The 27,326-nt window shown below is 46.3% G+C and overlaps 1 protein-coding gene across 1 annotated transcript in view; it reads left to right on the forward strand.

Moving 5' to 3' along the window:
* ADAMTS17 (ADAM metallopeptidase with thrombospondin type 1 motif 17) overlaps positions 1-27,326 on the forward strand; it is a 361,454-nt gene that overhangs the window by 115,050 nt on the left and 219,078 nt on the right. Inside the window, exon 8 of the mRNA XM_032175346.2 lies at positions 25,724-25,829. Coding sequence (XP_032031237.1) covers positions 25,724-25,829 — 106 coding nt within the window. The remainder of the gene's footprint in view (positions 1-25,723; positions 25,830-27,326) is intronic.

Raw genomic sequence — 27,326 nt, forward strand, 5'->3', positions numbered from 1 at the left:
CTGGTGGTTAAGTCTGCGGGGTTCTCGAAGTTGCCTGACCAGCTTCATAGCTTCCTTTGCTGCTTCTACCCTTAACATCTGTGGCTGGCCCTGTTTTAACAAAGAGTAAGACTGTTGAGAGCTTTGAGGTTGGCCCCGGAGGCTCTCTCTGGAAGTGGAGGGAGTCCCCTTTCCTAGAATGTCAGTGCCTGGTGCAATCAGTGCAGGACAAAGAGTGTTCTGTGTCCCTGTAAGGCTGCTTGGGAGATGTAATCCTAGGAGAAGATTACAGCAGATCAGAGAGAGTACTGGGGAGACAGTGACCTTTCCTCGCCTTTACACTGGGGGTGAAGAATGAGGACCTTATAATAAAGGAGAATATTTTGCCTCTGCACAATGGCAAGCATTTTCACTCTCAAATCAAATCCCTTTTGAGGTTTTTTTTTTTCTCTTTGAAATCTTGTGATGACTGCGTAGTTTATGATGTAGTAACCTTGTCTGTATCTCAATTCTTTTACGCTTGTAAACATCTGCTGCAAAAATCACAAAAGGCTGGCTGCAAAGGAGGAAGTTACCGCCCACCAAAGCCTCCCTATGCTGTTCCCTCTCCATCCCTGGTGTATCTGTGCCCCTCATCCCCCTGTAGTCATTGCACTTAGACAATTGCATTTGCTATGTCTCTGCTTTGTAATCGCCAAGTACACTCCAAAGGCGGTGGGCAGTGTGGACATCCCCACCATGATGGTTAATACTGCGTGTCAACTTGACTGGATTGAAGGATACAGAATATTAATCCTGGGTGTGTCTGTGTGGGTGCTGGCAAAAGAGATTAGCATTTGGGTCAGGGGGCTGGGGAAGGCAGATCCACCCTTAATCTGGTGGGCACAATCTAATCAACTTCCAGTGAATATAAAGCAATAAGAAAAACGTGAAAAGGAGAGACGGGCCAAGCCTCCCAGCCTGCATCTTTCTCCCATGCTGGATGCTTCCTGCCCTCGAACATTGGACTCCAAATTCTTCAGCTTCGGGACTCGGACTGCTTCTCCTTGCTCCTCAGCTTGCAGACAGCCTATTGTGGACCCTTGTGAACATATAAGTTAATACTTAATAAACTCCATATATATATATAGACACACACATATATATACACACATATATATACACCCCTTTGTGATTTGAATGCCAGCAAAGTGTGTCCATGTCAGAAGAACACAATTCAAAAGACCATTGGAAGGGTGCCTGCCTCCCCCTTAGGCTTCCTGCCTGGTCCATAGCATTCGAGTTTGTCACTCTTACTCTGAAAAGGCCATTTCTTAATGGCAGCCACGTTGGCATCACGGGCGGAACAGTTTCTTGTTGTGCGGGGGTGTCTGCCATACTGCAGAGCATAGGCCATTTTGGCCTCTGTCCAGGCATGGCCCCTCTGTCGTGTAACATCTGCCCCCAATATTTCCAGACTTTTCAGGTGGAGAAGTCCAGCCCTCCAGGGATGTTGGATGGTAGATGTTTGTGTCCTAGGACGGACTGGACCAGAGGACCTGGCCCCAAGCTGTGTGCTTGGTTCGGGAAGGACACGGAGGCCACCCAGGTGCACACGTTGCCCGGGTTCTGTGTTCTCCCAGTGCAGCACTGAGCCGGTCAGATCTGCCTCCTCCCAGGCAGGGCTGCCCAGGTTTTCAGAAGATGCGGCAAAACAAAGCCATGCTTATTTGTATCATGTCTTTCTGTTCAAACGTGCTGAGGCCCCTTTGATCTAAGTGGGCTGGCAGGACCATCTAGTTTTCCCGCCAGCATGGTATTAAGAGCCATCCATAGCCGGATGCCCGGACTTAAGGCAGAGAACTGTCTGCATGAAGTGGCACCTCCTCGGTGCTTACCTGGCACTCTGCTTCCTTTCTGAGATCTATTTTGGTGTCTATACCACAGTCCACCTTGTTCTGTGTGGATGAGTCTTCAGTAGCTACAAGAAAATAGTCTCATTGCAAATTGCTGGGTTGCAGTTGCTCCCGCTCTTGCAGTGGTGAGATCAGACTGCCGTCAAAGCACTCTTAAGGCTAAGGTGTGACTTAGTTTAATAAAATGGTTTGCACAAATCCATCTGGATGAGTGGGTCATAGACTGTGTGCCCCTGTGTGATGATGGCCTCTCGAGGCCCTCAGGTGGTGCCTGCACAGCTTCTCAGAGACCCCAAGTGGCCTCCAGCAGAGGTGTCAGCCCAAGACCAGAAGAAGTGTGCAAGGCCGGGCCAACCCTGAGCACAGGCAGAAGTCAACAAGCGGCCTTATTTCAGGCCCTGTTAAGAGGAGCTGAAGTTCTTAGAAGTAAATGGAATTCTGGACAATTTCACACCAGCTCTCAGACCACCCGGCAAACCTGCCCCAGAGGCACTCTTCACCCATTTCCAGAAACAGCCTTTGGGAAGGACTTGTGACCCGTGAGAATGATGTGGGGGTTTGCACACATGCCGAGGCTGCATCTAGTGGTCATGACTGACTTGGTGTATGGCTGATTTTTGAGCAAGGGAAGAGTCATGTATTGTAATTAAAGGGAGGTGGAAGTATATTAGAACTTCTGTTGTCTCAGGGCAGAGTTTGTTACTCCAAAAGAACAATAGGTATTATAGAATAAAATTTCCCAATGGCTGACCATTGAGAACGACTTTATTCCATGTAGTTTGTACAAATAGTACAGATAGTACAGATTACCACCTTATATGACTGTATGAGCTGTCCACTACTGTAGCAAAATTTTTTCTCTTCTTAAAACACATACACATACGCTATGCAGGGCTCAGGAGTCTACAGGCAGTGAGACAAATTGTGTCACTGTTAAAAAAAAAAAAAGAAGTTTATTGGCATAGCTTTGGTGGGCATAAAACATTTCCAGCATATTTTTGTGTATATCAAGAGGCTAATTGTGTTATTTAATTGAGAAGATTTGTGAGCATCTTGTAGGTGTCACTGTTTAAAACAAAAAAACATAAGCGTTTGCCCATCAAACTGGTGGTATTAAATTGGAAATCAAGAAGCATGTTCCCAGTTCCTCAAGAAATTAAACATAGAGTTATTGTATGGGCAGCTAGTTCACTCCTAGGTAGGTACCCAAGAGAATTGGAAACATATGTCCATGCAAAAACTTGTACATGAATAATCACAGTCGCATTATCTGTAATAGTCCATGAGTAATCACAGTCGCATTATCCGTAATAGTCCGTGAATAATCACAGTCGTATTATCTGTAATAGTCCCAATGTAGAAACTACCCAAGTGTCCATCAGTTGATGAATGGATGCATCAGTTGTGGATGTCCATGCAATGGAATGTTATTTGGCAATAAGAAGTGCTAACATTACATGCTGTGACATGGATGACCCTTGAAAACGTTATGCTAAGTGAAAGAAGCCAGTCGCAAAAGGCCGCATATTGTGTGATTCCATTTAGGTGAAGTGTCCAGAAGAGGCAAGTGCACAGAGACAGAAAGTAGATTAATGGGTGCCAGGGGCTGGGGAGGAGGAAGTGGGCTGTGATCTCACATCTTTCATCACCCTAACTATAAGAGTGATGAAAATCTTCTAAAATTAGGTCATGATGATGGTTGTACAACTTTGAGAATGTACTAAAACCACTGAAGCATATACTTCAAAGGGGTGAACTTAATGGTGTGTGAATTATATCCTAGTAAAAAAATAGCAAAGTAGAGCAGATGGGAGAAAATATTATCAGTTGTTGCATCTAAGTGGAGGGAATAGAGCCGATCCTGTTACTGTTATTTCTACTTTTCTATGTTTGAATATTTTCACAGTGAAGGGTTCAGGGGAAAAAGAAGAAAGGGGGCAAAGGCAAGAAAAGCATATGCTTCCGCTGCCACCCCACTTAGATGGATTTATTTCAGGTCAGCAAAAAAGACACAGGAGGCTCTGGTGAAATCTCAGGCTCCTGAATGTTTCCCATTTTTCGAGGGTTGGTCTGACCCTTGCTGGGAGTGTGCTGGTAGGGCCGCCTGACATCGACATGTCTGCTGTCCATTACGAGGAGTGTCTAAGGCCAGACTTCCAGGTTCATGCTCCTTGTTCAATAAATAAATGAGTGGATGGATTGGTGATGAGACTTCATGCATCAGAAGGTATCATGGCGATGCATTAGGAATAGACATGAGCCTCGGATGTGAGGTCTCATTTTCCTTCTCTGCAAAATGGGAATAATAAAATTGTACCCGCCTCATGAAATTGTTGTGGGGTAACAGATGTAAAGTGCTTATTGCAGTTTTTGGCACCTATTATTTTAAAACGTGTTGTAAAGAATGCTCAGTGGAAAGTAGAAAGGATTAAAAGGAAGAAAAGGAACTAGAGGAATGAATGGTTTGTATCTTTTTGCGTGAAGGGAGCATTTGGGACTTCTGAATGCTTCCAGGTTTCTAGCATTCCCAGGTCAGATGAAGGGGCCTTGTGCTTTTACCCAGAACAGTCAGAATTCTTCTTTCCTTTGCCATCTGAGCGTGACGCTGTTGTGCTTTCTCCTTGAAGTTGCCCTACGTTCTCCTTGTCCATGTAAAGACTTTGAGTGAGCCAACTAGAAGATGAAATTCCAGGGTCTCTGGATGCGTTGGGAGGCAGTTTGCCTCGAACTGGGATCAAACACTGGGTTTGAGATAGAAAAAGCCCTGTCTGAGGACAATAACCCTGTCTCATTATACAGGGATGGGGTTATGAGTGGTGGCGATATTCCTGTTTTAAGTTCCTCAGTGTTCTTGAGAATATCTAGTATGTTATACTCTTATAAGTAGGAAAAAACATTGCTTTTAAGAAAATTTTGACCTTGCATGCTGGATGACATCTTTAAAACTGCTTTTTTGAAGTACAGTTTGCATACCATAAAGTTTACCTAAGCTGTGTACTTCAGTGGTTTTTAGTATATTTACAGAATTACACAACCATCACCATAATTTGATTTAGGAACATTTTTATCACCCCAGAAATAAACCCTGTACTCGTTAGAAGTCATTCCATGTTTCCTCTCAACACCCTTGTCCCCAAGCACTAGTCGCCCACTAAGCTACTATGGATTTGCCTGTTCTGGACATTCCATCTAAACAGAATCATACAGTATGTGGCCTTTTGTGCCTGGCTCTTTTCATTTTTGGCATAATGCTTTCAGGGGTCACCTGTGCTTTAACATGTATCGGAACGTCATCCTTGTTTTAGCATGTATCAGAACTTCATTCCTTTTGCTAAATCATATTCCATTGCATATGCATGTTTAGATGTACATATGCATGTTTAGATGTACATATGCATGTTTAGATGTACATATGCATGCTTAGATGTACATATACATGTTTAGATGTACATATACATGTTTAGATGTACGTATGCATGTTCAGGTGCACGTATGCATGCTCAGGTATACGTATGCATGTTCAGGTGCACGTATGCATGTTCAGGTGCACGTATGCATGTTCAGATGTACGTATGCATGTTCAGATGTACGTATGCATGTTCAGGTGCACGTATGCATGTTCAGGTGCACGTATGCATCTTCAGATGTACGTATGCATGTTCAGGTGCACGTATGCATGTTCAGGTGTATGTATGCATGTTCAGGTGTACGTATGCATGTTCAGATGCATGTGTGCATGTTCAGGTGCACGTATACATGTTTAGGTGTACGTATGCATGTTTAGATGCACATATATGTGTTTGCTTATCTTTCAGTGATGCATATTTGAGTTCTTTCCACTTTTTTGATATTATGAACAATGTTTCCATAAACATTCATGTATGAGTTTTTATGGGGACATGTTTCCAGTTCTTTCATATATGTGACTAGGAATGGAATTGCTTAAATCAGATGGTAATTCTAGGTTGAATATTTTGAGAAGCTGCCAAACACTTTTCCTATGGGGAGTGTCTACACCATTTTACATTCCTGTCAGCAGTGTAAGAAGATTCTGTTTTCTCTGCATTCTTGCCAACACCCATCTTTTTGATTATAGTCATTCTGGTGGGTGTGAAGTAGTATCTTATTGTGGTTTTGATTTGCCTTTCTCTAATGGCTGATGTTGAACATATTTTCCTATGCTTATTGGCCACACGTATTTCTGCTTTGGAAAAATGTCTATTTAGATCATTTACCCATTCAAAAATTGTGTTTGTTTTTTATTGAGTTGGAATAATTTTTTTTTGCTGAGAGGTGGTATTGGATTCTTTCCAAGAATTTTATTTTTAAATGACAAACCATAATTGTATATATTTATGGAGTACAGTATGTTTCCATACATGTTACATTGTGGAATGATCAAATCAGGCTAGTTAGCATATCTGTCATCTCAAATATTTATAATTTCCTTGTGGTAAGAAAATTTAAAATCCTCTGTTTGGCTGAGTGCAGTGGCTCATGCCTGCAGTCCCAGCCCTTTGGGAGGCTGAGGTGGGCAGATCACTTGAGCCCAGGAGTTTGAGACTAGCCTGGGCAACATGGTGAAACCCTGTCTCTACAGAAAATTAGCCAGGCATGGTGGTGTGCACCTGTATCCCAGCCACTTGGGAGGCTGAGGTGGGAGGATGCCCTGAGCCAGGGAGGTCGAGGCTGCAGTGAGCACTGATTGTACCACTGCACTCCAGCACTTCACAGTGAGACCCCGTTAATCATTCATTCATTCAGTCATTCCTTTTTTCCTTCCTCTTTTAGCTGTTTTGAAATATGTGGTGTACAGACTTGTAAGGATTCTTCATGTATTCTGGGTAAAAGTCACTTATCAGATAGATGATTGGCAAATATCATTTCCCACTGTGGGAAACTTTTCACTTTCTTGATGGTATCTTTTGAAGCATAAAAAATTTTAACTTTGATGTAGTCATTTCTTATCACTTATACTTTTGGTGTCATACCTATGAAATCATTGCCTAACTCAGGATCACAAAGGTTTACTTTTTTGTTTTTTCTTCTAAGAGTTTTTTTTGTTTTGTTTGTTTTTGAGACAGAGTCTTGCTCTGACGCCGAGGCTGGAGTGCCATGGCATGATCTCGGCTCACTGCAGCCTCCACCTCCTGGGTTCAAGCGATTCTCCTGCCTCAGCCTCCCGAGTAGCTGGGAATATAGGCACCCGCCACCACGCCCAGCTAATTTTTTGTATTTTCAGTAGAGACGGGGTTTTCCCATGTTGGCCAGGCTGGTCTCGAACTCCTGGACCTCAGGTGGTCTGCCTGCCTTGGCCTCCCAAAGTGCTTCTAAGAGTTTTATATTTTCAGCTCTTACATTTAGGTCTGTGATCCATTCCGAGTTAATTTTTGTGTATGATGTGAAGTAGGGATCTAAATTCATTTTCTTGCATATGGATATCCAGTTGTCCTAGTACCACTAATTGAAAAGACTATTCCTTCCCTGCCTTGTCTCAGATGACATTTTGGTGGGAAACACAGGTATTTTATATTGTGGAACATGAAGCATCCTGTTTCTTTTTCCCTATCAGAAAGATGTTGCTGAAACACAAACCCATGTCCCATGTCCCTATTTTCTAGTTATAAATTTAATATCAACTCTTCCTCTTGCAAACAGCATTTTCAGCCTCAGGAAACTAATTTTATTATTTTTAGCCTTGTGTTTGATTAAATACAGGGGAAGTCTAGAGCAGGAAGGCACCCTGACCTCAGAAAACAGAAGAACATGTGATGTTTCCAAGAAGTTCTTTCAATGTGTGTTTCGAATCTAATCTTAGTAAAATATTGTCATTTAATTATTATGAACTCACCTATCCCAAAATCTGAAAAAGGTTTGTAAAGAGTTCTCTTTCCCCTTGATGAGCAGGGGTGAGTTGTTAGGCGGGCCTGGAACGTCAGGACCTAACCAAGGTGGGCGCCACAGGCCTCTGGATAAAGCATCCTGGTAGCTTGGTAGACAGCAGACTGTGTCAGGATAGGTGTGAGCATCAGGAAGAAGGGTTCCGTGAGCTTGTCTTTAAAGGGAGTCAGCGCAAAGTCCAGGTCAGGCAAGGAGAGCAAAGGTAAGGAGGCGCAGTGCGGTTCCAGACGTTGTAATGTGCTGGTATCTTCTTGTGGCCAACCTTGTCCTGGCCCCCAGCGCAGATAGAGAGTGGCCTCTGATGCCGGTGAAGGCGGTGGTTTCCCAGTCCCCAGCTCTTTGCTGTTCTCTCTTCAGCTTTCCAAATGTCGTGTTGATAAAAGCATTGAGAGGTTCACCGCCTCTACGCTGGCAACTAAACTGCCAATCATTGTGAAATTGTCCTGTGCCTTTTGGCACATAGTTTTGGCTTGCTAAATACTTTCTGTTAAACTTTAAGAAACAATTTGGACTTGGTCAAACTAATTGCAGTGTTAGATAATATTTGTTCAGGGTTTACTCTGAACAGTGCTTCTCTCTCATTATTCATTTAATCCTCAATTCCGTGAGGTAGGTGTTCATCTCATCTTACAAAAGGGGGCACAAAGCTTGGGGAGATTAAACAGTTGCCATAGTCACCCAGATGGGAAGTGGCAGAGGGAGACTCAAATGCAGACCCCAGTCCAGAGCCTGCCGGTCTCACCCCACTCAGAATCTGATGGCACAAAGAGAAATCTCCCCGTGGCTTACATTCCCAGGAATGGCCGAGGGAGCTGAGGATATGTTAGGAACAGTGACTCCCGAGTCAGCTCTGCTCTCGTAAGCACAGTCTTGGTTCTCCTGGGGAGAGTCAGCGACACCCAAACTCCGAGTTTGAGTTATTCATCCTCAGGCAAATGGTGTCTTGGGGGTCGCTGGCCATCCTGCCAGCAGCAGGATGTTTTGACACCTGTGTCTTCAAGCAGGAGAAGGGAAATACACTGGCAGCTCCCTTTGCAGAGGCCCATTTGCCCTTACCTGCAGAGCAGCCCAGGGGCCTTGTGGATCATCCTTATACCTGGGGAGGGACCAAGAAGGGCACTCCGGGGTCTGCTGACTGAGTCACTTAGGCCAGGCCAGCCCTAGACTTCCCTGACTATCAGCCAGAAGGCCAACAGAAGCAGTGATCAGGGCAGGTATCTTAGGGGCTGTCAAGTTCTCTGTTGGCCATGCACAGACCACGTGGAGTTGTCTGTAGTGCACAAGCTCAGATAAGGAGAATCAGTCATACTGAAATCAAGGCTAGCAGTGAGGTTCCATCTGCCATGACAATGGGACAGTTACAGGGCTGGAGTGATCAGAAGAATACCAGACATTCGGGCCCTAATCCATCTGGTAGATGTTCCAGACGAGATCCAGACATGAAATCTAACAAAGAGTCCAGGAAAATCGTCAACTCATCTCACGAGCAGCTGATCTTCCACATCAACATCTTGCTTCACTTTGGGAAGTTTGCTTCACCAACTTCTGGTTTAATTTCTGGCCCCGCCAGTCCGTCTGATTTAGTATTGCCACTGCATTCCAAACGCAGGCATGAGGGCTGCCTCTGGCTGTAGCCAGAACCTGCCAGGCACAGTGCAGGGGTCAGGAAATAGCAGTCCACATTCTTGGGTTGTTATGCTTTTGGATGGGAGATGCTGTATTGAGAGGGTTGGAATTAGTCTTTATTTCATGATACCAAACGGAGGTGTAAAAGATCTATGGGACAGTAGAGCTGAGGATATGTTAGAAACAGTGACTCCCAAGTCAGATCTGCTCTTATAAGCACAGTCTTGGTTCTCCTGGGGAGAGTCAGTGACACCCAAACTCTGGTGTCATTGTTCTCATAGTGATAATCCAGGACTGTCTCAGAGGAAATCTGCCATATCGCTTGTGCGTATTTGGAATTGGGATGACTAGCTAAGGAGCATAATACAGATGCCATTGAGAAATGATTTCAGCCTCCTACGTGGATGGTGGGCTGAGCATGTGAACCTAGAACATTCTGTGATTTCCAGTGCCCAGAAGAGTAGAGCATGGCCAGGTCAGCAATACCATTAAGAAGTGGCCAATAAAAGTGTGTATGCAATCCCGTGCTCTTCCAGAAGATAGTCTTGAAGGATGGATCCCATTTTATTCCTTTAAAATTTTTTTTTGCCTTTTCAAGTTTTTTGTTTTTATACTTTTTAATTTAAAAAGCATAATTACCACAATTACATAATACTACAAATTACAAAGGACTACAGCAGGACTAGGATAATGAATGAATCACTTCAGCCTGGAAAGCAGATACTCCCAATAATATTAATGTTATAATACAAGCTCATTCAAGTATTTTACATTTCTTTCTTTTGTCTCTTTTTTTGGCCTTTTAAATATGATATCTTAGCACATAGCAAAGATAATGTGTGATGAGCATAAGGTAGAACCTTCTTCACAAAGCCAGATGACAAGTTTTCCTCTCCAATGAGAAATGGGTTCTAAGTTCCTATCTTCTCTGTCATCAACACGGCTGAAGGGGCAGACGGTGGGGTTGGGGAAAATCCAGGGACTCTTCCACATGGGAGGTACTCTGGGGTTCCATTCAGCAGGGCGCCAGATAACTCAGAACACTCTATCCAGGCTTTTTTGGCAAAACAAACGAAAACCAAAAACAACCCTCACCCTCTGTAACTAGTCATCTTTCTTGCCCCTCCTCACTTTCAGGGCCCTCTAAGCAGCTTGCTTTCTTTTGTAAAATCATCAGAAAAGGGAAAAAAAGAGCTACAATGGGACAAAACAAAAACATTTATTAACTTTGACATAGGGGCTCAGCACCTCTCTCTGACCCCCAGGGGTCCCGGCTGGGGTGGGGCCAGATGGCCCTTCTCTACTGGTAGTGCGTGTGCTCCCAGGTGCAGGGGAGGGCGAAGGAGAAACCTGCCCCTTGACAGGGCTGAGGCACACAGACCTTCTGATGCTTGAGACTCAATGGTTATGTTGGCATGGACCAGCCTTGGAAGGGATAGGATGAATAGAAGGATTTGGGCAGGCTGTTGCTTTGCGTCTCAGGTCTTGGATCCCATTTTAAAATGATTCTCCTGCCTTGTCTCCAAGTTTTGTTTGGTGAGTTGTTTATGTTAGACCAAGATAGAGAATGATTTAGGAAAATAACACAGCTCTGTTCTGTTCCCATGCTGGCGGGCACTGGCCTGGGATGTTCCCAGGGTGTGTGTGCTGTGTATGCTGTGGACGAGGAGGAAGCAGTAAATGCTTCTTTGGTCTTAGACCCTGACAGAGTGGATGTTGACATCGATTTTCTGAGCAATCATGTTGATTTGTCAGTATCCATCAAATGGAGAACACAATCAACAAATGGCTTTTATATCATGTTTTTCCTCTTATCAACCCAAAACAAATCCAGTTTTTAGAAATACTAATTTGCAGAAAACAAAGACAGCTTGTTATATTTGTCAGCATATACTCTGCTGCTTCAAGTCCATCTCCATGTATGTTCAATTCATGCAACCAGTTAAACATACCAAGATACAATAAAGGCCCTGCAGTTGGGACCAGGGAACAGGTAGTGGCCTCGTCCAAACAGAATAGAGTGGTTTCTTTTTAAAATTTGTATTTTATATATACACACTCAAGATTATACCTTTGTAAATCATATATATGTTAGACTACGGATATGTACATATCCCTCAGCTGTTTTTTTTCTTTCATTTTTATATGACTTACAATTACAGGCTAATTTAAATTGGATGCTTAACTCAGGGTGCTTTCTAAATTAAATGCATGCACCTGATTGACAAAAATGTACGCGTCACCCTATGCCTTACCTTGGCTGCTTCCCACTCCCCCCCCCCCCCCCCCCCCCCCCCGGCATAATAAAGAGTCAGTTTGGCTCTCTTTTACAAGTGACATTGTTGGTGAATAATGTTAGACCCTTCCTCATGTTTTCTATGTGTCGGTTAGTTGAGATCTGGCAACGAAAAGCACATTCTACAAAGCATTGTTGGTTATCACCTTCTGAGGAATGCTTGGGTAACCCCCAAGGGCTGGAGGATAATTTTCCCAGGGTCTTTTGGTCCGACTTGGCTCATCAAAGAGGATTTTTTTTTCCTGGGGAATGTCTTTGATTACATTCTGGGATTCCTGTGTTTAGTGTTTTTAACCTTTTTGAGGTTATGGATCCCTTTGGAAATTCGATGAAAGCTATAAAGCTTCTTGAGAGAAATACACACATGCATATTAACTTTTGCAGTCTCAAGGGTTAAAGACATCTGTGTGTGAGCCTTGTTAGTTTGTGTTTTAATAGGAAACTCCCTGGACTTTGAATCGTAGTTGGCAGACTTCTCCCGTCTTCCCTGGAATGCGTTTTGCACGGGCCTGACTGTGAGTCTATCTCCCAGGCTTGCTGTACATTCCCTGGGGCAGAATCCTCTTTACCTTTGCCGCAGTTACAGGGGATCTGCAGCCAGACTGGCTGGGTTCAGCGAGTTCTCCTACTTGGTTGCAGCATGAGCCTGGGGGATTTGCTTACCCGCTTGGTGCCTCAGTTTCCCCATGTGTGAATGAGGATGATAATAGCATCCCTTCATGGGCTGGTGGTACGTGCACATGCATGTGTACATATGTGTACATACACATCAGAGACTACCGAGATTCCTGTCAAGGTGGGTGGGCACAACAGCACGGAAATGCAGCCTGGATGGTGACCTGCCACTTCCCAGGATATAACCACTTCCTGACTTCTACACACCTTTCAGCCTTTCTCAGTGGGTCAAATTACTTCCTAAAATGGCCAATATACCAATTTATATTCTCTTTAATAGCATCTGAGAGTCTTTAATCGTGATATCCTTGCCAGTTATTGTCAGAATTTTTTGTTTTGTCCACATGCTGGGTGTGAATTGATATCTTCTTGTGATTTTATTTCTCATTTCTCTGATGACCAGGTAGGTTGGATATCTTTTTAAATCTTTGGTTTTAGGAATTGAAAACGTCTTCATTGTGTCTTTTCTTCATCTTTACCTTTGTTTATGGTACCTTTTATGACATAGAAGTTTTCAGTGTGGATTTAGCTAGATAGCTCAATCTTCTTTTTACGATTTTTGCTTCCTGTTTCTTGTTTTAAAAATGCTTTACTACTCTAGGAACATAAAGACCTCCCACTACATTTTCCTCTGACAGATTCGAAGTTGTTTCCATGCTTGTGTATTTCATCCATTTAGAGTTTGTTTCTGTGTCTAGCATGAGGTTGAGAGTTTAATTCATTCATCTCCCTGTGGACACCTGTGGTCCCAGTGCCATTTATTGAATAGTCTATCATTTTCCAGTTATTCAGTATTTTTAAAAGTCAGGCAATTTGCATTTTATGTAAGCTCTTCTAACTTTTTTTTTTTTTTTTTTTTTTTTTTTTTTGAGATGAAGTTGTCTTGCTCTGTTGCCCAGGCTGGAGTGAAGTGGCACAGTCTGGACTCACTGTAACCTCCACCTCCCAGGTTCAACCGTTTCTCCAGCTTCCCAAGTAGCTGGGATTACAGGCACAGGCCACAATGCCCCGCTAATTTTTGTATTTTTATTTATTTATTTATTTATTTATTTATTTATTTATTTATTTATTTAAGATGGAGTCTCGCTCTGTCACCCAGGCTGGAGTGCAGTGGCATGATCTCGGCTCACTGCAAGCTCCACCTCCCAGGTTCACTCCATTCTTCTGCCTCAGCCTCCTGAGTAGCTGGGACGACAGGTGCGTGCCACCACGCCCGGCTAATTTTTTGCATTTTTGGTAGAGTCGGGGTTTCACCGTGTTAGCCAGGATGGTCTCGATCTCCTGACCTCATGATCCGCCCATCTCTGCCGACCAAAGTGATGGGATTACAGGCGTGAGCCACCACGCCCAGCCAATTTTTGTATTTTTAGTAGAGACGGGGTTTCAGCCATGTTGGCTGGGCTGGTCTCAAACTCCTGACCTCAAGTGATCCACCCGCCTTGGCCTCCCATGGTGCTGGGATTACAGGCATGAGCCACGGCGCCCGACTGGCTCTTCTAATTTTTAATTGTTGGTGACTGATTAGAATTTTCATTTAAATCCTAAATGGGCCAAATAAAACATTCTTGCAGTTGAAATCCTTCTGTGGCTGCCAGCTTGCGGCCTCTGATGTAGTGCTTTGGGGCAGGATCTGTGGCCCTGAAGACCTGAGATTGAATCCCAGCTCTACCCCTCATTTGCTGTTTGACCTTGGATGAATTGTTGACTTCTTAGAGTCTTAATTTCCTCATCAGTAGTACTGCAAGGATAATAACAGTATGTACCTCACCAAGTGGTGGTGTGGATAAAATGAGATCACGTGTGGGAATCTTTAGCGCAGGGCCTGGTACACACGTAGTAAGTGTTTGACAAATGTTAGTGTTCATCAGCAGCCGCTGCCTCATTACTCCTCCCTGTTCCAGCCCACTTCTTTTTTTTTTTTTTTTTTTTTTGAGATGGAGTCTCGCTTTGTCTCCCAGGCTGGAGTGCACCGGCGTGATCTCGGCTCACTGCAAGCTCCTCCTCCTGGGTTCACGCCATTCTCCTGCCTCAGCCTTCTGAGTAGCTGGGACAACAGATGCCCACCATGCCTGGCTAGTTTTTTGTACTTTTAGTAGAGACGGGGTTTCACCGTGTTAGCCAGGATGGTCTCGATCTCCTGACCTCATGATCCGCCCGCCTCGGCCTCACAAAGTGCTGGGATTACAGGCGTGAGCCACCGCACCCGGCCTCCAGCCCACTTCTTAAGCAGCAGAGGATGGTGTTTTATGAAGATGAAGTTGGCACGGCTGCTATGCATTCATTCATTTGCCATTTGCAGAACTTATTGAGGATGTGTTTAACCCATGCTGTGCTATGTAAGTTGAATTGTTATGGGTGCTGGCCTGGAGAGGCCTAGCATGAGATGTGTTCATAGGACCTGTCTGGCTCATGCTGCAACAGAGGAATCGCGATGGGCCCTGGGCACCTGGGCACCTGGAGGAGGGGTGTTTCTGGGCAGGATCAGGGGAGAATCAGTGGAGAGGAGGCACTCCAGTCCAGACTTTTTAGGATTAATTGGAGTGGAGAGAGGCAAGTAAGCTGACCCCTACAGAGATTTCCTAATAATGCTGAAGGTGATGACAAAGGCCTGGGTTTAGGACCAGTGAGAAAGAAAGAAATCCCACAGTCTCTCAGTAGCAGGAAATGGCAGGACTTGATGATAACTAAGATTGGGTGGGAGAAGGGAAGAGGGAGAGGTTGACTCGGACTGCAAGCTTTTGAACAAAACTTGAAGGCTGGGTTTGGGGTGGCGAGTCCCATTGGTGTGGACTGAGATTGGGGGAGTGTCGGACAGCCAGGCGGACCAGCCTCGAGGGAATGCCATAGCAGAGCTCAAACAGGAGGCTGGCTCTGAGGACACAGGCTGCGGACCACCACAGAGGCGTAGAAGCAACCTGGAAATGGATGAAATTGCTTAAAAGGTGAAGAACGTTTGTTTTTCTTGGCCTTTGACATTTTAAAGACAGACACTGACGTGCATGCTACTTCCATAGTCTAGGATGATTCTGAAACCCATTGTAGCCCACTGGTAATGAGCTGCCTCCATAAGCATGGAACAGGGACATAACTTCACCCGGAAGATGGGCCTGAGACTTGGTACCATCCACTTTCTGCCACGCTGGCGATGATTCTGAGGCTGGCCATCTTCCTTGTCTGCCACTGATTCTGCCACGAGTCAGCTGTTTCCTCTTTGTCATCTTAGTGCCCGCTTCATGGTGTGGCTCTCATCAACATTCTTTTCTAAGAGGCTTTTTTTTAAAATAAAACGGAATGCTGTCATTTTTACATCCTGTCAGCGAAGGCAGAGATTGTCCTGGGGCTTCCCCTGGGCCATCAGAAGGGAGGGCTTGTCATGGTAGTTTGACTTTAGTTCATGACTGTTGGTGGCTGGCTTCCCGTGTTTGGGTTACTTCTTTAGTGGAGGGGCCGTGATGCCCTGCCAGAGAATGATTTATGGACTTGAACTCAGGAGCTGGTGCCCAGAGCTGCTCTGAGGCCTGGGCTGACCTTTGTGCACAGCCCAAGAGCAGGGCCCCGAGAGGTGTCTGGAACAATGTGCAGATTGGAAGTGCTTACCCTTGTCCCGAGGTTTCACTAAAAGTCCACATTTCATCCCCCAAAGAATGGGCTTTGCTAGGCTAAGCATTTATCAAGAAATGCGGTTACTTGTTTTGAGACTCCTTTTCTTTCTTCCTTTTTTTTTTTTTTTTTTTTTTTTTGCTAACTTGGCAAATATTTCCATGCATGGCCTTGCATTTTATTCATCCTTTAGAAATGCAGCTATAAGAGGGAGTGAAGCTGTTTTTCAAGGTTATTTCAGGCAAGTCTCAAGAACGTACCATCGGAAGAGTCCTTGGAAGGCAGTAAAGGTAAATTAGAAATGGCTCATATGGTCCGAGAAATACGAGTGATACAGGTAAAGCCTGGTGTTGCAGGTAAAAGCAGACTTTGACTAATACATACCACCATGGCTTCATCAACCCATGACCCTTGGATATACCGAAGACATACCCTTATCTAAATTGTCCAGTGACCTTGACTCTTCCCAGATTCTTAAACCAAGGCCATCTTCTCCTTCTATTTCACATGCATGTGTGTATCCCTTTGTTATCTTTTAAATTATAATTGAGGCACAATTTACATATAGATAGTATATCTAAGTGTACTGTTCAATGAATATTTGTAAACTGATGAGCTTTGTGTAATGATGAATGATGACCTGGATCAAGAAACAAGACAATATCAGCCCCTGGACAGGCCCTCTTCATGCCCCTTGTGGTCACTAGTCCCTCTGGGATAACACTGACCTGACTTTTTGATCTCCAAATGAGTTATTTTAAGGCAAACATCCTTGTGACCAGCATCCTGGTCATACAGTAGAGGCTATCAGCCCTGCAGGTGGGCCCCGTCCCAGCCACAGCCCCCTCCCCCTGCACAGGTACCTACTTCCTTGGCTTTTGTAGTGATGAGCACCTTCTGTCTTCTGGCCTTAGGCATTTGTGATTTTTGAATGAGTCAAAGTGAAAAGAACAAGCAGCACATGTTTCTGGCTTGCTGCATTTGGTTCTGCACCCGGAATGCCTGTTGCTGCTCGGTTTTCATTGAGATTCGCTAAGCAGAACCAGCAGTAGTGCTCCCTTTTTGTGAGCCTACTGTGTGCCAGGGGAGGCTCCTGGGTTCCCGACAGACCCGGAAGAGCCTACTGTGTACCAGGTGAGGCTTGCAAGAGACCCGGAAGCTTCCAGAGCTCTCTGGCCCATCCTACCTTCCCCTGGAGTTCTTTGGGATTCTCTGGGGGACTTGAAGAGATGATTTTAGCCTCCGATTCTTCAGACCTAGCAGTGTATTACTTTTATAAGAGTCTTTTAAAACTGACTCCTCCCTCCGAGGCTGTGTTTGAGTGTTTTTAGAACATCTCCTAGGGCCTGGGGATTTCCGGGGAGTCTCCTGCAAATAGAAGTGGCCGATGACGTGAGTGATGGGTCCACATTTGGCATGCTGTCATGATTCTCTCACCTCCCTCCCTGGTGCCTTAGTGTCTCCTGATGGACATCCCTGGCTATAACTTGCAAGGTACCCCATTGTCAAACGGCTGAGGGATGGCATTTCTCTGCCTACAGATGCAGCTGGCTAAGGTGTTGTGTGATTTTAAATACAGAACACCCCCACTCCACCATATTTTTCATTCTTCTCTACCAAGCGTTTTTGTAACTAGTTCAACCTGACGCTCATACAACTCTCCAGGTCGGCTCCTTGTTATTAAACCATGTTGTGAACATCGAGGCCAAGCCCGTGGCACGTTAGGTGGCTGCAGTGCTGTGTGGCAAATGAGCATGGTGCGTTCCGGTGGCCGCCGTGCTTGTGGGTTAGCCGTGTGAGCAAGGGGACCCAGGGTACTTCCATGGGGACCCAGGGTGCACTCTGGGTGTATTAGCTGTTTAGAGCTCCTCTTACAGAATACTGCAGACTGGGAGGCTTACACAGCAGACAGTTATTCCTCACGGGTCTGGAAGCTGGAACTCCACAGTGCCAGTAGGACTGGTTTGGGATAAGGAATCTCTTTCCTGGCTTGTCGACAGCTGCCTTCTCACTGTGTCCTCACCTGCCCTCTTGTGCTCACTTGGAGAGAGGGAAAGAGGAAGGGAGGGAGAAATACCTCTAGTGTCTCTTCTTCTTTTTATAAGGACCCAGACCTGTTGGATCAGGGCCCCACCTTGCTGACCTCATTTAACCTTCATCACCTCCCTGAAGGCCCTGTCTCCAAATACAGTGACATTGGAGATTAGGGCTTCAACCTCTGAATTTCGGGGGGACACAGTTTAGCCCATAACAGTGAGCATGATTAAAATGCATGTAGTTGCTCTTACCAGCCCCTACTCTGCCTTCTTCCTGGCTCTGGCTGTCATCACAGTTTAGCAGCCTTCACTCATGGCCCTGCCTGTGGCTACTCTAATAAATGTGATTCAAACAGAAATGTTGAGAAAGATTATGATTCTAGGCACACACCTCAGACAGCTGCCTTGGGAAGGCTGAGTCAGGAATGTGCCCCTCCTTCCAGGTCGCATTTGAATCTCTGAAGGGAGATTCAATCCATTCCCAGATTCCCTTTGGGGATATCTGACCCCATAGAAGACTTAGTTGTCCCATTCCCCACGTGGAGGAGGTTATTTTTAGCCAAAACATATCACACTTCTTCTCGGTCTCACCCGCACCTCAAACCCCAGCTTTCCCTAGGGAGAGGGAGGGCATTCTAACCCACCAGCAAAGGGGAAACATTTCCAGTGACAGAAGATAGAGGAGGCTGAAAGCTGTCATTGAAGTGGGACTAAGCCAAGTTCATTTTAAAAGTATTGACCGAAGTAAGTGCCCAGCAGTGCAGTTGATAGAGAATGTGAGTGTGTTACAGCTTTCAAAATTCACTAGGGTCCATTGCTATAGGAGTGAGTGTGGGCGTCACCCTCATGCTGCCAGTAAGGGGAGGGGTGTCCTGGGCATGCCCATGTCTACAGATGTACACTCATGTGTGCACACACAGGAACCTGCACACAGGTGACGGTGCAGTGCTGCTGAGGTGCAGCCATCCAGCGGGCTGGTCAGGGCATCGTGTTTCCTGAATGCCAAATGCTAGAAGACAGAGCTCTTCTCCGGTAGCCAGGGAGTACATGCAGAGGTCCAGAGGTCTCCTGAAAGGGAACTCAAAGGCGCTCATCACCTGCTGCATTCACGGTGCCACCTGCAGTTGCTCCCCACACAGGGAGCCACCCGTGGTCCTGGAAAGTTTGCCAAGAGAGTAGTCAGAATGAGGGTGTGGCTCAATGAGAGGCCCTCAGCTGTGACAGGTGACCCAGAGGGAGGAACAGGGATCAGTGAGTGCGCGGCTCAGTGTGGCGCGTCCTCTCCGGTTTCCACTCGTTTGCCCTTGGAGAGGCCAGGTCTGGGCTTGGTCCCTGGCGCAGCTGTCTTTCAGAGACGCCGGCGCCCACCCTGCAGGCCCTGAGGCTTGGCTTGGAACATCCCTGCTCACCTTTCTACCGGCTGCTTTGTCTTTTTGCTGAAATGGGCTTGAGGCTGCTTCCCCTAGGCGTGCGCCTGCTCAGCTTAGACTGCCCGGCCCAAGGCCTGTCACACACAGGCAGTCAGGAAACACTTGACAAAGTTTTTGTCAAAATAAGAGATTTTCAAGGCTCCTCTGATGTCCTGAGGTGAACCTGCCTGGGACCATTTCTGGTGGGCATCAGGGCCTGTTTCAGAAGCCCCTGAGCCTCCCTGGGGTTCTCCGAAGAGAGGCTCACTGTGATTTGACAAACATTACATTGCTCCCTGGAGAATCCCTCCCACGTGACGGGTCCTGCTGACATGAGCGTCGTCATCTCTGGCAGGTGGGTAATCTGCGCGATATCTCCATGCACTTGGCTCAAGTTGGCTGTGGCCTTTTGAACATCAGCACTTACTCATTTCTCTTTCCTTCCCCTCTCCTGGCATGTTTTGGTTTCTAGCAGCAAACTGTTGGTATGAACTTTTTGCTTCTAACTTGTAAATCCCAGGGCCAATTTATTCCTCCACTTACCCTTAACTCACAGAACACCTGAAAATGTTATCTTGTGGGAGTGACTGCTCCAGCCCAGGGACCCTCGAGTCATCTGTGGGGACTTGTGTGATTCTCTTACCAGAGACAGCATCTCCTCCCAAAGTCCAGGATCCTGGAGGTGCCTGGGAAACTGAAGCCAAGGACATCTGTGTCCTAGGCTGTGGTCTCATTAACCCTAGGGAGCAAGGTCTAGAACATGTAGCCTTTCTTGACTCTGACCCATAACCGAGAAAACCCCATCATGAAGCAACAGCTCACACGGCATTACAACACACAAACCGACAAACTGAGTTAGCCTGCAAGGCCATAACTGCTGGATGACTCCCAGTCCACAGAAAACCATAATTGCCAAGGGGAAAGTCTGGAAGGCTTCCTTGGAGAATGTGCCAGCATATTCATTGCTTGGGCTGGCTGTGGAAATGAAGGTGACTCCCTACCTCACTCCCAGCCCCTTCCCCCTCAGCTACTCTTCCATTGCAAGAGGTTAGGATTTTCCCACCCCAACTTGTATTTTTGATGTTATAGCTAAGAAGCCTTTGTCTACACCGAGGTCAGGAAGATTTCCATCTTAGTTTTCTTCTAAGAGTTTTATAGTTTTAGCACTCACATTTATCTCTTTAATTCATTTTGACTTATATTTTAAATGTGGTGTGAGGTAGGGGTCCAACTTTATTATTCCTTTGTAGTTAGTTTTCCTTTGTCACATCCTAGACTCTAAGACATTTGCTCCTAAATGCTGTTCAGCCATTCAGATCACACCCACATCCACTTAGGTTTGCAAGAACACAAGGACTTGTCAATGAGCCTGAATCTGCAATCCAATATCCATGACTATGGTTGGTGTATGGCAGATGCCACATGCTCTCTTGTGGCTGACAGCGTGATGTCCCAGCAATAACTATGACAGTGTTTGGTAGTTGAGCAGTTGGTGGGAAAAACTGAGCCATCTCTCTCAAAGGCAGACCCTGTAAGGTTGGACTAATGGGCAGCAAGGCCACCAGCTGCAGATGGCTTATATGCAACAACTTACTGTATCAACCAGAGTTTATACAGTTGTTTGTTGTTCCTTAAGTCTAGAGAGGGTCGAGTGGTCAGCCCCGAGATAAAGAGTTATGAGCTTATATCATGTTGTTTTCTACTGAAAAAGAAACTAAGTCTCTTCACCCAATTTTGTCTAGAAAATTATGCTTCTACTGAGAAAAGGAGAAGAAAGAAAACAAATGAGCACCTGTGTTGTGCTGGCATGGGTGGGAAGATGGGCCACAGAGCTAGTGGATGGGAGCCTCTTCTCTGGAGAAATTAAATAAGCTTCTCCAGGTGTCAGAAGAACTCATTAGACGCCTCCTTTTTTTGTTGTTGTTGTTGTTTTTTGTTGTTGTTGTTGTTGTTTTTTTTTTTGAGACAGAGTCTTGGTCTGTCACCCAGGTGGAGTGCAGTGATGGATCTCAGCTCACTGCAACCTCTACCTCCCGCATTCAAGTGATTCTCCTGCTTCAGCCTCCAGAGTAGCTGGGACCACAGGGACCTGCCACCATGCCTGGCCTGGGTATTTTTGTTTTGTTTTGTTTTGTTTGAGAAAGAGTCTTGCTCTGTCTCTCAGGCTGGAGTGCAGTGGCACAGTCTTGGCTCACTGCAAGCTCTACCTCCCAGGTTCATGCCATTCTTCTGCCTCAGTCTCCCGAGTAGCTGGGACTACAGGCACCTGCCACCACACCGGCTAATTTTTTGTATTTTTAGTAGAGATGGGGTTTCACCATGTTAGCCAGGATGGTCTCGATCTCCTGACCTCATTATCCACCTGCTTAGTCTCCCAAAGTGCTGGGATTACAGGCGTGAGCCACCACACCCGGCCAATTTTGTATTTTTAGTAGAGACGGGGTTTCACCATGTTGGCCAGGCTGGTCTTGAACTCCTGACCTCAGGCAATCCTCCCAGTTCAGCCTCCCAAAGTGCTGGGATTACAGGCGTGAGCCACCACACCTGGCCCACACTGCTTCATTTTTACCCCCTGTGTTTCAGATTTTTTGAAGAGTGTGTCTGTTGTCAGGGGTGTAGTAGAGTTGGAGTGAGCCACCATTTAGGACACAAGCACACACCTGTTGGCAGGGTGTAGTAGAGCCTCTGTTTCCCCATCTGTAAAATGGGACCAGTCATACCTGCCAAGCAAGGGAGGGTTCAGTGTTCAGAGCAGTCTCGCCCATTTAGAGGCGTAACTAATAAATTCCAGTTGCCTTTCTGCCTCCGTTTTGTTACAAGAAACTGTGCAAACATGTGGAATTGATGTTTTTAAAAATTTTTAAATAAGTTCTGTGATCTGTGGAGAATTTTAAATCATAGAAGGCTGGATGTGAAAGCCAGTGAAAGCACCACTGCAGCGACTAAAAGCCTCGCCTCAGCGTAAGGGAATTCCAGTTAACTCAGAAGGTTCCACAGTATCAGCACTGAAGCTGAAGTTAGCAGAGCTGTGTCACAGACCTCAGTTTTTAATAAATCAATACAGAGAAAACTGGTTTTTCCTCATTTCTTGACAAGCACCAGCATGGGGATTTGGTGGGTTTTCCCAGCTTGGTGCCTTCTGCATCCTGAGAGGGTGGGGGTATCTCTGAGTCTCCAGGGCTCTGTCTTCCCTAGACTGCAGTTTCTTTTTAGGAACATGGAATAGTGGTGGGCTTTGTTTTCTGCTGAAGCTGGATGGCTTAATTCCCGTTTATTCCCCCCACAGCTCTTACTTTACAACAACCTGGGATTTTCTCCAGACTTTGTTTTGTGCATTCTAAGCATTTCCACCTCATCTCTCATAAACACACAGCTCTTGTGCTCTGTTATCAGGAGCCGTTTCTTTTATGTGTTTTTCCTCGCTCAGTTTTATGACCAGGCTGGTCACGATTGGAATAAATCATTAAAAGCATTAGACCTTAATCCACCTTTGTGCAAGAGCATTTCTTGTAAATAAACTGATTCTTTGTTTTCTAGTTAAAAAAAATCATGTGCACCTTGGAAAAATTAAAATGCAATTATTGGAAGGCCCCTTGCTTCACTGTTCCTCTAGCATATTGCACTTTACCTAATTAGGGTGGAAAGTCAGGGCTGCCTCCTCCGAGCGCTCGGTGCGGCTGAGGCCGGGGGAAGTGTTTGTGTGGCATTTAAGGTCTGCCGGTTCTGCATCAGAGCCCATGGCGGGCACACTCAGGACAGGAAGCTCGGCACATCTGGCCTTATTATGTCTCCCTTCCCCCTCACCAGGCAACTTCTCCAGGGTGTGCAGATCTGATTGTTTCTGATTGATTCATTGACCCAGGGAGGCTGCAGCCAAGGCTGGGCGGGCACGGCTGGGTGTGTGTGTCTGAGCGTGTGCGTGCACCCACGTGGGGCGCGTGCACATACCATCAGGGCTGTGTAGCAGTATTCCACCTACTCACTGGTAGACTTGTAAAAGCAACCCACAAAACATTTTTAAACAAAACCAGAATAATGACCTTGAAGGCACCGAGAAACCACATCGCATCCTTGCTGGTTGTCGTGTTGTTTTTTTCAATAGTCTGCATTGCTGGGTTGTGACATCCATGTGGCCACAAAAGCATCTTGAGGCAAAATAACACTTAATTTGTTCTTTATTTATGTTTAACTAAGCACATTGCATGTTTCCAAATAAAAATAGACCCAAAGTGAGGTACCTGGGCCCAGTGTGTGGAACATGAGCCCTGGAGCTGCACCTCTGCGGAGCCAGGCCATGTGAGCTTCCTCTGCGCCTCGTGGAGAGGACGAGGAAGGAGGATGTATTAGTCTGTTTTCACACTGCTCTAAAGGTACTACCTGAGACTGGGTAGTTTATAAAGGAAAGAGGTTTAATGGACTCAGTTCTGCATGGCTGGGGAGGCTTCAGGAAGCTTATAATCATGGCTGAAGGGGAAAGGGAAGCAGACACCTTTTCACAGTGCAGCAGGGGGTGGGGGGAAGAACAGCCAAACACTCCTAAAACCATCCGCTCCCAGGGGAACTCACTCACTATCCCAAGAACGGCGTAGGGGAAGCTGTTCCCATGATCCAATCACTTCCCACCAGGTTCCTCCCTGACACATGGGAATTACAGTTCGAGATGAGATTTGGGTGGGGACACAGAGCCACACCACATCAGAGGGACCACCCTGTGTGTGGCTGAGCTCCCCACCAGTTTGATGTGGACATCAGCAAAGAGGATGTTGGTTTAGCTCTTTGGGAGCAGGGAGGAGGGGTCATTTTTAATGAAATGGTTCCCCTGTCCCATTCTCCCCTGCGCTCTGCCAACTCCTTCCCTCCTGCGACACCTCAGGCGAGTTCATGGAAGGAGCCTTTGAAACAGAGCAGTGTGCAGCTCGACAGAGGGGCAGCCCATGGTGGAGAGCAGCTGCTCCTTCCTTGGGTGGCCACAGCCCATCCAGGGCATGGGGCTGACGGGCAGAGTCTAGCTGTATTTAGCCTTCATCTGCCCCATGGCGCTATGCCATCAGAGCCACTGCCCACCCACGCCCAATGTGACTGCACAGCCAGGGCAGCACTGAGCTCCTCCTGTAGCCACCCCATGCCACCATCTGCTTGTGTGTCACACAGGGGCATATCGAGGAACTGCCCTCGGGGTTAAACGCCCATAGGAGGCCAGATGTCAGGTTTCCTAGCAGGCCCTGTTGAGATAAGCTCTGTGGTCCCTACGGGGTGAGACATGTCTTTCCTGGGTGCAGGGAGTACTGCGATGGGGAGCCCTGGAGAGTCATCCCCCAGCAGTGTGGCCAGCATGGGCTCGCCCTCCCCACCCCTGCTGTGGCCGCCCTCCCAGCATTCCCCAGAGGGGCCGGCATCCAAGGGCCCCGTGTCATCCCACGTGTCCCTCTGCCAGAGCTGCCTTCCTCCCCTGGAAAACCCCTGCCCCTCCTGCAGTGGCTGGCCTGCTGTCCCACCGACACCACCCATCCTTGGGACGTGGCCCCCACTGCCCTGCATTGCGTTTCTCCTGGTGTGTACGGTTCAGGTTTCCTGTCTTAGGGTGAGATCCTTAGGTGCAAGCGTGTGTGTGTGGAGACACGCATTTGGCTTGTGGGCTAGTCCTCACTGTGGACTTCAAGGCCCTGGCTCCCCCAGCTCTGACTCTGCTTCCTCTGGGTCTTCCTCTCTCAAGGGCTCCTGAAGCATTTTTAGAACATTCTGCGCAGCCTTCCGGGGCTTGCTGTCCATGAGACCCAGCACTGACCCCGGCTCACGCCCCCGGGCGCATCGTGAGGAGGCGCTCCCTCTCAGGGTGTGCGGGTGCAGGGGCATCGCCTGAGAGTCAGGGCCTCTTAAACCTTGCACCCTGGGTGTCTGGCTGGCCTCACCTGGTCCCAGCCCTGGGCACTGAAGTTAGACAGATCTGGCGTAGGATCCCAGCACTGGGTGCCCATCCAGGTGACCTGGGGAGAGTTACCTTTCCTTTCCAAACCTCAGTTTCCCTCATCCTGGGTCATGAGGATTAAGTGAGGTGCTGTGGGTACTCTACTCAGCACACCCCCGACGCGTATTAGATGCCTGATGGATGCTTGCGGTGGTTCTTGCTTTATTGGGTGAACACGAAAGCATCGTACACAAACCCTTCCCATATGGGCTGAGGCTCATAGTCAGCATTGTCCCAGTGGGCCTGCCTTGATTGTGCATGACGTTGACCATGCAGACTTGCCCGGTGAGACCAGGGCCTCCCACGTTCTGAAGAGGATGTGTTTTGTGTCTCTGCTGCAGGAATTGCTTACTTAGGAGGTGTGTGCAGTGCTAAGAGGAAGTGTGTGCTTGCCGAAGACAATGGTCTCAATTTGGCCTTTACCATCGCCCATGAGCTGGGCCACAAGTAAGTATCAGACTCCGTGTCATCCTGTTTTCTTTCAGTCTTTTTTTGAATACAGATTTTTCGCTTGAATTCTGTAAGTTCTAAAACAGTGCTGCTCTATGCCTTTGCTGCGTCTGCAATAAAGGACCCAGGTCAGCACACTGGGGTCGCAGCCCTCACAGACCCCACAAGATCACTGCACCGATTGGCTTGGAGAGTTGAAATGTTAATTTGATGTGCACGTCTATTAAAGCCAACAGACTAGAGAGAAGAGGTTCCTCTCAGGATGTCCTTATTTAGTTGTACTTCCCTTCTGGGACGAGCATGATCTTTGATTCACTCTAAGTCTATTATTCACATAATGGGATGCATCTTTATACTATTGACTTTCCATGTCTTTTTCTGCCAATTCTAAAGTCCAACTTTCTGAATGTAGAATTTAGTGTCTTAGTTTTGAAGAATTAACAGCTGTGGATGAGAGCCTTTGCACACAGCGATTCTTCTCTTTAGGCTGAAATAACCATAGAACCTTAGCACTTGCCTTAAGGAGAGTCCAAGGCAACCTCCTGGTTGTTCAGATGAGGAAACAGAGCGTCAGAGGGGTTGCTGAGTGGCTGGCCGCAGGTTGTGACCACCTGTAGGAAGCCTCAAGTGGCAGAAAGCCAGATGACGCTAAGACTGTGGCCTGAGGATTATTCTTTTTCCTAGAGTAGGTGTCTGTTTTATGTTTCTCTGAAGGAAAGATTGTGATATGACTGCTTAAGAACTTAAATTGAGGCCAGAGCATGCAAAACAGTGGAAAGGTTTATATTGGATTGAATAGAACATAATTAAATGGAAATCTAGTTCTTGGGGGAAAAATTATTGTAAAGGTTTCCTAATGACCTACACAGTAAGATGCCTGGAATCTCAACTGTTAACTCTAGTTTTTACGAGAGTAAAGTCAATGTATAAGAAGGAGTATAAAAGCAATTGTTTTTCTCAAGCATTTGCCATATCTGTGGCTTTACTTTTTGTTTGTTTTTTTATGAGTGATGCCGTTTAATGAGTTTATATTCTATTAACTCATTTTTTAAAATGCTGGTCCACATCCACTGAATTGATTTTATGACCTTTTTGTTTTGTTTTTGCTGTGTTTTTTAATTATACTTTAAGTTCTGGGATACATGTGCAGAATGCACAGGTTTGTTACATAGGTATATACATGCTGTGGTGGTTTGCTGCACCTATCAAGCTGACATCTACATTAGGTATTTCTCCTAATGCAATTCCTCCCCTAGTCCTCCACCCCCCAACAGGCCCTGGTGTCTGATGTTCCCCTCCCTGTGTCCATGTGTTCCCATTGTTCAACTCCCACTTATGAGTGAGAACATGCGGTGTTTGGTTTTCTGTTCCTGTGTTAGTTTGCTGAGAATGATGGTTTCCGTCTTCATCCATGTCCCTGCGAAGGACATGGACTCATCCGTTTTTATGGCTGCATGTTTTTGTTGTTGTCTTGGTTTATCTAGTGCCATCTTC

The sequence above is a fragment of the Hylobates moloch genome, unplaced genomic scaffold (assembly GCF_009828535.3).
Source record: "Hylobates moloch isolate HMO894 unplaced genomic scaffold, HMol_V3 SCAFFOLD_14, whole genome shotgun sequence".
Taxonomy (NCBI): Eukaryota; Metazoa; Chordata; class Mammalia; order Primates; family Hylobatidae; genus Hylobates; species Hylobates moloch.